General features: G+C 46.7%; 2 protein-coding genes across 2 annotated transcripts in view; one reads left to right on the top strand and one right to left on the bottom strand.

Annotated features, from left to right (window-relative positions):
- Window positions 1-8,833, bottom strand: part of NDOR1 (NADPH dependent diflavin oxidoreductase 1) — a 260,429-nt gene extending 251,596 nt beyond the window's left edge. The window contains exon 1 of the mRNA XM_033961410.1: window positions 8,789-8,833. The gene's annotated coding sequence lies outside the window, so the exon portion shown is untranslated. The remainder of the gene's footprint in view (window positions 1-8,788) is intronic.
- A 188-nt stretch (window positions 8,834-9,021) lies between these two features.
- The window catches only part of TPRN (taperin), an 86,118-nt gene continuing 83,050 nt past the window's right edge, over window positions 9,022-12,089 (top strand). Inside the window, exon 1 of the mRNA XM_033961408.1 lies at window positions 9,022-11,708. Coding sequence (XP_033817299.1) covers window positions 9,153-11,708 — 2,556 coding nt within the window. The 5' untranslated portion in view covers window positions 9,022-9,152. The remainder of the gene's footprint in view (window positions 11,709-12,089) is intronic.

The following is a 12,089-nucleotide window of genomic DNA, read 5'->3' as shown; positions in this document are numbered from 1 at the left end:
ACGGGATGACCTAATCTATTTGGGTCAAAAGAAATGAAAAGTTGAGGAGAAGTTCTGTGAGGTTGAGTACGTTGAAGATAGAAAACCAACGCACGTTTACAATCTAAAGTATGTAGAGCCGCCTCACCAGGGTGAGAATGTGGCTTAGGAAAAAATACCGGTAGGACAATAGACTGATTGATATGAAAATCAGACACTACTTTAGGTAAGAATTTGGGATGTGTACGGAGCACCACCTTATCATGGTGAAAAACTGTGAAAGGCGGATCCGAGACCAAAGCTTGCAACTCACTAACTTGACGAGCTGAAGTGAGAGCAATCAAGAAAACAGTTTTCCAAGTAAGATATCGAAAATGAGCCAAGTCAATAGGTTCAAAAGGAGGCTTCATCAGTTGAGCAAAGACCACATTAAGATCCCATACAACAGGAGGCGGTTTGACAGGTGGATGGAGATTAAAGAGACCCTTCATAAAACGAGAAACTAGAGGGTGTGCCGAGAGTGGTTTCCCATCCAAAGGCTGATGAAAAGCAGCAATTGCACTAAGATGAACTCTAATAGATGTGGATTGAAGACCTGACTGGGATAAATGAAGCAAATAATCCAGAACAGAAGCCAAAGAAGAAGAGTTTGGCTGAAGACTATGAGTGGAACACCAAGACGAGAATCTGGTCCACTTTTGACCATAACATTGACGAGTGGACGGTTTTCTGGAAGCCAGGAATACATCCTGAACAGACTGAGAAAATTTAGCAGAATCCGTCAGGTAGAAAGGAACCATGCTGTCAAATGAAGAGACTGCAGGTTTGGATGAAGTAAAGATCCCTGACTCTGAGTGAGCAGAGAAGGAAAAACTGGCAGAAGAAGAGGTTCCTTGATTCTGAGTTGAAGAAGAAGAGAGAACCAAGGTTGTCGGGGCCACCGAGGCGCTATGAGAATCATCGTGGCATGGTCCGACTTCAACTTGACAAGGGTTTTGAGAATCAGAGGAAAAGGAGGAAAGGCGTATAGGAACTGACCCCTCCAATCCAGAAGAAAAGCATCCGCCTCGAGACGGAGAGGTGAGAAGATGCGGGAACAAAACAGAGGAAGTTTGAAGTTGTTGGGTGACGCAAAAAGATCCACCCGAGGAGTCCCCCATCGAGTGAATACTTGACGAAGTGTGGGGGAGTTGAGCGTCCATTCGTGAGGTTGAAGTAGACGACTCAATTTGTCTGCAAGGCAATTCTGAAGACCCTGAATATAAACAGCGCAAAGAAGGATGTTGTGCGAAATCGCCCAATGCCACAACCTCAGAGCTTCCTGACACAGAGAGTGGGAACCCGTCCCGCCCTGTTTGTTGACATAATACATTGCTACTTGATTGTCCGTCCGAACAAGGACTTCTTGGTCGTGAAGAAGGTGAAGGAAAGCTTTGAGAGCACGAAATATCGCTCTGAGTTCCAACAGATTGATGTGACATCGACGATCTGTGGCAGTCCATAACCCTTGCGTACGGAGACCATCTACGTGGGCTCCCCATGCGTACTCGGACGAATCTGTTGTGAGAACTTTCTGATGAGGAAGATGGTGAAACTGCAAACCTCTGGAAAGATTTGAAGAGAGCATCCACCAGCGAAGAGACTTCTTTAGTGAAGGCATCACCGCTATATGACGAGAAGGTGGATCTATGGCTTGTTGCCATTGGGACGCCAGTGTCCACTGAGGGATGCGAAGGTGGAGTCTTGCAAATGGAGTCACATGCACCGTAGATGCCATATGTCCGAGAAGTACCATCATTTGGCGAGCCGTGAGAGTCGACAGGGAAGTTACGTGATGACAAAGGCTCAAGAGAGTATCCTGCCGATTGAGGGGGAGGAAAGCTCTCATGCGAATAGAATCCAACACTGCGCCAATAAATTGGATCGATCGAGTTGGAACCAACTGAGATTTGGGAAAGTTTATGTGGAACCCCAGACTTTGAAGAAAAGAAATAGTCTGAAGGGTCGCTTGAGTAACCCCTGGAAGAGAAGGAGCTTTGATAAGCCAATCGTCGAGGTAAGGAAAAACTTGCAGTCCCCGAGCCCGAAGGGCCTCGGCTACCACAACTAGACACTTGGTGAAGACCCGAGGAGAGGTTGCCAAGCCAAATGGAAGAACCCTGTATTGAAGGTGAAGGTTCCCCACCTTGAACCTGAGATATTTGCGAAAATTTGGATGGATAGGAATGTGAGTATAAGCCTCTTTGAGATCCAGTGAGCACATCCAATCCCCTTGATCCATGAGGGAGTACAGAATCGGAAGAGAGAGCATGCGAAATTTCTCTTTGACTAGAAATTTGTTGAGAGCTCGGAGATCCAGAATGGGTCGCAAATCCCCCGTCTTCTTTGGAACTAGGAAGTATCTGGAGTAAAACCCCCGATTGTGTTCGGAAGGAGGAATCTCCTCCACCGCTCGAAGGCGAAGAAGTGCCTGAGCCTCCTGAAGAAGAAGGGGGAGTTGCGAGGAACTGGAAAGACACTCTCCTGGAGGGTGATCTGGGGGCACCTGAAGTAGGCGCAGAGAGTATCCCTCGCGGATGATCGTAAGGACCCAAAGGTTCGATGTAATGGTTTCCCAGACAGATGAAAAAAGGGAAAGGCGACCTCCGATGGGTAGGGAGGAATTTGGATGTAAGGAGGTTGGAATGCTCACCACTGGACCGTCAAAAAGACGGAGCTGTTTTGGTTGGAGCAGGCGCCTGGGACTTTTGAGGACGTTGTTGTTGTGGCCGTCTAGGTGGAGGCCTAGAAAAAGCCGGAGTAGACTTCATCGGATAACGACGAGCTGGAGGTTTGTAAGCTCTAGTCACAGAAGGTTTTGGTTTCGGACGAAGCAGAGAGGCGAAGGAGCGCTCATGCTCAGAAAGCCTTTTAGTAGCTGCTTCAATAGAGTCATCAAAAAGCTCAGAACCTAGGCACGGCAGGTTGGCTAAACGATCCTGTAAATTGGGATCCTTGTCTACTATCCTGAGCCATGCAAGACGTCGCATGGCCACTGCAAATGCCGAGACCCTGGAGGACAGCTCAAAAGCATCATAAGATGCCTGCAACATGAATAGACGCAGTTGAGAGAGAGACTGAAGAATGTGTTTGTATTCAGAAAGGCGTTCTTTGGGCCAGTCTGGGCAAAAGGATGACAACTGCTTCAAAAAATAATTAAAATATGAAGTAAAGACATAGTTGTAATTCAAAATTCGATTTGTCATCATTGAATTTTGATAAAGTCTGCGCCCAAACTTGTCCATAGTTCGCCCTTCGCGTCCTGGAGGAACTGTTGCAGACACCTTAGAAGGATGAGCCTTCTTCAGGGACGATTCCACCACTAGAGATTGATGAGAAAGTTGAGATTTCTCAAAACCTTTACATGGAACAGTGCGATACCGAGACTCCAGCTTCGATGGAATAGCTGTCACAGAGTAAGGAGTCTCCATATTACGGAGAAAAGTCTGCTTCAGCACCGGTGTCATGGGTAGACGCAAAGTCTCCTTAGGAGGATGAGAAAGTTCCATATCCGCCAGATATTCAGGCGTGTACTTTGAATCTGAATGTAAGTCAATATTAAGCGCCTGCCCCATGTCGAAGACAAATTTCGCAAACGAAGAAGACTTCGAGGTCGAAGCTTCTTCAGGGGAGGCAGAACGAGTATGAGGCGCCACTGAAAAAGATGGAGAAGCCTCGCGTGAATATTGAGATACAGGCTCCGATTCAAGGTGTAAAGTGATGGATGATGCTCCACTGCCCGTCAGAGGAGGAGTGGCTGAATGCTTCCGCTTAAGACTCCGAGTTGGAGAGGTGCGCGGAGTACGAGGCTTAGCCAGAGGAGATCTATCTCGAGACAAACGCCTCGAAGGTGGAGTCCTCGACCTCGAATGCCTCGATGAAACTGAAGAGGCAATGTTACTATGAGAGCGAGGCACAATCTTGGAAGCGAGATCCGAATGCCTCGAGCTCTTCGTGGAAGCGAGCTTCGAAGACCGAGATCTATGCTTGGATCGAGGCAATGATTGTTTAGCAACCCGTTCAGATGAGGAATCCGACGAGGAAACCCTGGATCGAGACCTGCGACGAGGAGATCGTCGACGAGGTACAGACTGCTGCTCAGGCTGGAGTTGCGAAGACAGAGTCGAGGTCGGGACCAATTGAGCCACTATCGAGGAAATTTGCGTAGTCAAAATTGACTTAAGCATATCCTCAAACATGGGTACGGAGACCAAAGGACTCGGAGTCACAGGAGGTCTCGTGCGTTCCAAGGAGGGCGACCTCGATCGAGAGTATTCCCTAGACTTGGAAGCACGTTTAGAAGGTCTAGAAGACGGAGTCAAACCTGGAGCCCCAGGTTGGATGGATGCAGACTCCGTCGGCTTCTTAGGGATGGTACCTGAAAAGGAAGCAGGAGACTTACTCTGCATCCCTCGCCACCTCCACCTGCATAGCTAGCAACTTTAAAAGGGAAGTACCCTGTTTTCCCTGGCTGTGTTTAGCAGTGGATTCTGGCATTCTATCAGCAGCAGTGCTATTCCTAGGCTCAGAATAGGGGTTTACCTTTGTGATGTGTATGTCATATCTATACTGATCAGCCCTGACAAGCTTAACTGGGGTGTTGTTGGTGTTTTTACTTGGCACAAGGGTAGTGCTAGTGCCATGCTTTTGACCAGGTGTCCATAGAGTGTGATGAAAAAGGAACAAAAAATGATGAGTAAGTTACAGATGCGGACAAAGTAAATTGTGAGTCATGAATCCAAAAAGATTTGCCAATGAGAATCCGTCAAAGTGACTTGTAAATCATGTTCCCAAATGCCCTGTGTTCCAATGCATTCCTTTTATGTCAGAATCTGAAAATAGTTATAAATAGCAGAGGCAATTTCACCATATGTTAAAATTTTCTCATGTAACCAAGTATCCTACACAATGGTGAAGCCAGATAGCCAATTTTGGAAGGGCCTGAGCCTAAATTGAATAGGCCCTACCCCAGCACCTCACAACTCAAAATATAAATCCTTTAGCTAACGAGGATCCCCAAGCTCTCAGCTGAAGTCTTCCTCTGAAGGTGGCCAGAATTCTAGTTTACCAAGTTTGTCTCTGAGCCACCATTGTCGGTACCCCATACATGCATAGTTGTCGGTGACTCAAGGATGATGCAGCACACTGCAGAGCTTGGCAGAAGGGAATTCTGTCTGTCTGGCTATGTAGGAAGTCCTCAGCAGGCAATGCTTGGAGTGCCCTTCTAGCTATAGCAAGGGTCAGGGCTGGTGTTAGACATGCTGAGGCCTAGGTCAGAAAATAAAATGTGTGTGTGTGTGTGTGTGTCCCCTTCCCATCCCCTCACTTCCCTGTCTCCCCTCCACTCTTTCTACCTGCCATTACTATACCAACAAATCCTCACAAAGCACAGAACAAAGGATCCCAAAAATTGAACTGGGAACTCCAAGAAGTTGAACTTGGCATGTATTACAACACTAGAGAAATAGAAACAAAACACTAAAACAGCTGCTATGCAAGTGTGATGTCCAGTCCAGCCAAACATGTCTTTATTGTGTAAATGCAATAGTGTACAATCCCAACTAGGATTCAAGTTTTGACAGAATAAACTACCTTCTTCAAGGGACATACGTTACACTGATTATAATCCAAAATGACCGCAGTTCAGCTGTCCAATATGAATTATATCATAAAAATGATGACATCATAAGATCTTTAATGCTGTCCAAGGTACATTGAAACTGGTAAACAAAGCATAATCATACCACTCAAACCACAAAGTTAAAAGGCAGAAGTTATAATATTTTTTAAACAACTCAGACATTAAACTGATTCTAAGACATTTGACCACTGTCATAATTACTTAAACCCAGAATATTTCTAATTATTATTTTTTTATTTAGTAGGACAGAGATCAAAAGGACTTCCTTAAATCTTTTCCAAATGAGATGGCAATGTAAACTTCACTCAGATTTAACAGTGAGGAGAGATCATCAGGTAGATAACACTATCACAAATAAAACTACATCATGTTTACTTCCACCTGGTAAATAAACATAGAATTACAGGTTACATAATCCCAATTATTGAGGCTTAAATAATATAAAAGAGAAAGGATAAGTCTTCTTCAATTAATTTCCTGTTAGAGAAGTATACTACATTTCCCAGAATTCTTAGATATGAATAATATACGAAAGCTCAGTTCCTCTAACAGGCAGATTCAATTAAAAAAAAACCCCACACACTATTTAAAACTTGAGATATCACAAACACAGTCACATGCAAATACAATATTCTAAATCCTAACATGCAATCCTGTATAATTACAGTAGAAACAGGAGATAATATTAGACAATGAAATTGTAACTCAAGATAGTTTCATATCTTACAGTTCATCAGAGCCAACATTGATTCATAAACTTAAATACAGTTTGCATTCTTCCCAATTGCAGCAAGCAAAGCATTAGCATACCAGATCTATAGCATTTTCTTTCTTACCCATTCATACAGTTTTGCTGCCCACATGGGTGGAGAGGAGGAGGGGTGCTGCTACGCCTTAGGAAGACTGTGCCCCAAGCAAACTGCACCCTCCACACTAGTGCTGCCCGATTCAAATCGATTCACCGATTCGAATGAGGTGAATCGATTCGAACTGATTCAATTTAAAAAAAAAAAAAAATCGGCCTCCTGATTCAATGACCGACCCTTCCCTCCACGCCTTCCTAAAGTAGAAAAGGCAGCGCTGCCTCTTGCTGGCTGTCTGCTGCCGCTCCTGCTTGAGGGGGGAGGGTCATTTGGAAAGGCCTGCATGTTCCCCCAGCTTCCCTGCTCTTACCTTAAGCAGCTAATATGGCAGCCAGCAGGATCGCTGGTGCTATAGCGGTCCCTGCAGCTGCTGGTTGTCCTCGGTGGCACATTCTCTCTGCTATGGTTCTGTCCCTGCTCTGACGTCAGGGGCAGGATTGCGGCAGAGGAACGTGCCACTGAGGACGACAGGCAGCTGCAGGGATCGCTATAGCATCAGTGATCCTGCAGGCTCCTGTATTAGCTACTTAAGATAAAAGCGGAGAAGCTGGGGGAACATGCAGGCTTGCGGGGGGAGCAGGCCTTCACGGTGGGGAGGCAGGCCTGTGCAGAGGGAGGAGGAGGAAGAGTGCCTTTGCAGCGGGGAGGTAGGCCTATGCAGAGGGAGGAGGATGAAGGAGTAAAAGAGGGGAGGGGAGATGCCAGACCTGGGGTGAAGGCAAGAGAGAAACCAAACCAAAAAGAGGGGGAGGAAAGCAGAGGACGGAGAGATGCTGGACTAATGGAGAGAGAAATGCAAGACAAGGGGAAGGGTACAAGAAGGACAGATACTGCTCCAAAGTAGGTGGGCAGGGTGCAGGATGGCAGGAGAGATAGTAGGAGAAGGCCTGTACCTGGGGAAGGGGATTCAGGAGGTAAGGAAGAGCGAAAGAAGTAGCTGGATATAGGAAGAAACAGAGATAAGATGTTGGGCATGGAGGGAGCATAGGAACAAGGACACAAGGGGGACACTACTGGTAAGGAGAATAGGGACAAGGGCACAGAAGGGAGATGCTGGATGAAAGGGTAGTTGAGAAAAGGAGAGATGGTGGATCTGTGGATAGTGGGGGTCCATCGCTGCAGCTGCGGGGAGATGGAGATGAAAAAAAGGAAAGATGCCAGACTTCCCGGGGAGGAAAGGGAAACAGAAGGGGAGGACAGAGATGGAAGATGGATGGTTAGCACGGAGAAAGAAGAAAGGAGAGCCTGATCAGAAGACAACCAGAGCGTGGGACCAACATGATTTGAAAAATGACCAGACAACAAAAGGTAGGAAAAATAATTTTATTTTCTGTTTTGTGATTACAACATGTCAGATTTGAAATGTGTATCCTTCCAGAGCTGGTGTTAGCCAGCAAAGGTGAGCTAGGATTTAACAGAGAGAGGAAAAGTATTTTTTTTATTTTGTTTACACCACAGGACCAGCATGGGTAGGAGAGGGCAAAGGGGGGTGAAGAAGCTATAAAATAAACCCAACCAATTGGGCAGGAAAATCGAATCGAAAAATCAATTCAATAGGCTGAATCGAATCGAAATTTTTCCTGAATCAGGCAGCACTACTCCACACCCCCCTTACTAAGCTGCGGGGAAGTGTTACTTGGGGGGGGGGGGGGAGGGAGAGAGGTGTCAGCCCCTCACCAATACAGCGCCCTGGCGGTCCGCTTCCCCTTACTACGCCTCAGTTGGAGCCAGAAAGTTATTTTGCCCCAGATACTTGTACAAATCTTTACTACTTCCATTGAGTTGGGAAATTTTTAAAAAGTAAATTTAAAAACTTTACCAGCCTTGATGTTTGTAAAGGAAAACCGTCTGGTTGCCTTTAGTGTACTTTAAACTATTGGAAAAAAGATTTTTGTTCCCCAAAGGCACGGAAGCAATTCCCCCTCGGCAAATGCACCGACGTCCATTCAATTTCCATGGCCGTCGATGCATTTGCTGCGGGAAAACTGCTACCACGGCTTTGTCGAAGGGGCTCTTTGTCGGCTGACCTTTACTTCAGATATATGGAGAAAATGTAACGGGAATCTCAAAAGAGTTGGACGTAGGTGTGCGTTTTACGACGTCCAACTCTGTTTTCAGATTCCCATTACATTGACACACAAATCATCCTTACGGTAAAGATCCTACTAACCTGGTCTACGCTAAAGAATGTAATAGCACTCCTGAGTTAACAACGACTATCTGAACAGGAACTTTTATTTCCCGGGACCCACCACTTTTTTCCTACCGGTGGCTGCGATCTTGGAAATGGGCGTGGCTTTAATGGCGTCGGTCCAGGAAGGGGGTGTGGTTAACTGCTGCGGAGTTCAACCCAAGCAGCAGGTGCCTAGTGAAGCGTTCCTCGCTAAGGCGGGGCAGATGAATCAAAACTCGTTGCGACTTCCTAGTTCGGAAGCTGCCCGTGATCTGACGGGGTTGGCTGCTGTTTTCAGAGCGAGGCTTGAACATGCAGGTGACTCGTGACCCTTTAGGAAAAGGGGAGGGAGGGTTTGATGTTTAGGAAGCTGTGAGATAGCAGGGATCAGGTGCGGCCGGAGACGGGATTCGGAGTCTCTAGTCCCGGGGAGCTGCTGCAAGGCTTCGGTCCCGCGATGCTTTCTGCGGCCGCAAGTGGTAGCAGCGGCGGCGGCGGCGTCATTTGGTCCCGGGAGCCGCCACCACGTAGCCCAGAGCGGGGCAGGATGCCGGCCTGGCAGCGGGAGATCTTAGAGCGAAAGCGGGCCAAGGCGGCTGGAAGCCCGGGCAGGGAGCTCTCCCCTGGTAGGAAGCGCAGCGAGCATGTCGGCTTTCGGAGCAAGCCGCGGCCACGCTCCCCGGCCAGAAAACCGACGAAGAGCTCCATGGAGAGTAGTGCTGGGACGGATCGGGAGAGCCTGGTGCTGCAGGAAAGCCTGGGACCCTTGCATCAGAATCCCTTTATTAGACTTGAGAAGGAAAGGAAGCAGCGGTTGAAGCAGCTCCGGACCTCTAGCGGCTCTCAGTCAGGTAACAACTCAACTCCCATCCAACATTTGCTGGAGCTCTACAGCAATGTGCCTGGCATCAGGACCATCCGTGCGGAGAATATCATTATCATTGAGTCTGATCCGGATTACTTCTCCGAGCGCAAGGTTGCTGATAGTGCCACAGATCCCCTAGATGTATTGCTGACTAGAAGGGACAACAAGGTGACCGAGATCAGGGCCTCTGAGGTGGTTGTCTATGAATCTTCACTGAGTCAGAGCCAGGAAGAGCTCAGTGCCCCAACTCAAACACAGGGCATGGGAAAGCTCAGTAATTTTCTGGATGATGGTATGGGTCACAGTGGCAGGGTCAGCCGTTTGCTGGAAAAATTTGACCAGAGTTATGTTAGGCCTCAGAGATCAAGAAGTTCAGATAGCCTCTTAGATCAAAACCTGAGCTACAAGCCACACATGTTGCCAAAATCTCCTCTTTCCCCAGCAGCATTGGAATGGCAGAGCCAAAGTTCCCTTCACAAGATGTCCAGCAAGTCAGAGGCTACTTCTCGATTTGCTTTCAATGGGCCAATTCCCTGGTTGCCTTCCAAACACAGCTGCATGTCTGTCTTATCTCCTCCACCTGAACAAATGTCTCCTAAATCAACATCTTCAAGCCCTCTGTCCCCTTCTGCATATCTTGGATCTTTTTCACGTTCCTTGCCTTTACAACCTCTGTCTCCTGAAAAACCTATTAATGTGGAGGATAAGCCAGAGTCCCCAGGTGTATCCTCTTTTAGGGAGATGTTTGAAAACTTCCCTTTGAACCAAATGCAGCAGACTAAACTGAAGAATTTTTCTCAGAAAACGGGTAACAGCACAATTACAGTGTACCCAAAAGGTTTTAGCAACATAGAGGCAAAACATTCTGCCATAGAAAGTGTCCCATCTAAAAAGGATTTGCTGCTATCCAACGGTCATGTAGTCCATTCAGAACTGGACTTAATGTCAGCAGAGTCTATCATAATCCAGGAAATTCTGTCTGGTAATACTGAAGAGAAAGAGAGACTTCCTAGCAGTGTTTCTGAACAGAATAGACTTGTGCCATCCACTGTAAGTTCTTCTACTAATGAGTTGTTCAAAGGAGGAAAGACATGGAGGCCAAAATCTGAGTTGGATTTGATTAGGTCAAAATTTTGTGCAAAACCTAATACCTCACTATACGAAACCTCAGGGCTGAGCCATCTCCCTGAGAAAGTAACCAGTTTCACTCCCAATCAACAGAAGCAGGTATCAGCAGCCACCAGCAGCAATGATACCTTCCAGATTCAGCCTGCTCCTAAGTCAGATCTTGCAAACATCCCAGCAGATGATGTCCAGGCAATAGCCCTGGCAAACATCCGAATGCAATCCAAGAACTCGTTCACCTTCATCCCCAAAAGGAGGCTGGGACCTCCTTCATATCTAGAGGAAGAAGGAAACGTGGAAAAGCCAAATAATGAGCATAGTGCTTCCAATTTCAGCTACCGCCAAATGCAGTTTACATATTTGGATGGAGAGCATGGTGGTCAGAACAGTAAGGAGGAGTTCACATCTGAACAAGCTTCTGTGCATCCCACTGATACTGATGCAGAAAGAATGGAATCCACAGATAGGTCAATGGTGCCCCTGCCCAAGGTTGACCAGAGACAGGAGCTGCTCCCTTATTCTTCAGTAACCGAGAGTCATTCCTTTACTGATCATGGAGCAGAATTGGAGTATCTCAGCAATATGAAGGATGAGGAGCATGAAAAGACTATCAAGGTCCCCATTACCAACATTTTCAACAGGGAGTTTAACAGCTTGGATGTCCCTGTTACAAACATTGATGACATGGTTCATGCAGAAGAGAAAGGGAGTAAGCCTGCTTCTTTTTCCTTACAGTCTCAGGTTGGACCATCTTCTTTCCATTTCAAAAAAGGCAATACATTCACCGTGGTGCCTAAGCACAAACTGTTTGCTCCTGATGATGAGGGCTTTGATGCCACAGATAGAGAGCAGGATTCTGGCTGTGATGTTGATTCCAGATTAAAAGCTGAATCTATGGAGGGCTCTGATCTAGGAGTCTGTAATAAAAAGCGCTACCCCACTGTCGGTGAGATTGAGGTGATTGGTGGATACATGTCGCTGGAGAAGTCATGCCTATCCAAACATGATTCCAGTAGAAAAAAGGTAATGGTAGTGGTTGTCTGAGGGAGGGAACTTATAAATATACATCTATAATGGTCTCGAACTCAAACCCTTTGCAGGGCCACATTTTGGATTTGTAAGTACTTGGAGGAACTCAGAAAATATAGTTAATGTCTTATTAAAGAAATGATAGTTTTGCATGAGATAAAACTCCTTATAGTTTATAAAGCTTTCCTTTTGGCTAAGTCTTAATAATATTGTAATTTACAGTGGTCCCCCGGTCGTTCGCCTTCGGCGGTTCGCAGTCCCGGTCATGCATGGTATTTTCTGACCACGAACCGCCGACAAGGAGAGGACAGCTGGAGAGGCAGGAGAGAGCAGCTGTAGCGCTGTCGAGTGAAGGAAATCACTCGCTGTATGCTC

This window comes from Geotrypetes seraphini, chromosome 10 (genome assembly GCF_902459505.1).
Source record: "Geotrypetes seraphini chromosome 10, aGeoSer1.1, whole genome shotgun sequence".
Taxonomy (NCBI): Eukaryota; Metazoa; Chordata; class Amphibia; order Gymnophiona; family Dermophiidae; genus Geotrypetes; species Geotrypetes seraphini.
The sequence above is the reverse complement of the archived record's forward strand: the minus strand, read 5'-3'. Positions and strand labels throughout refer to the sequence as shown.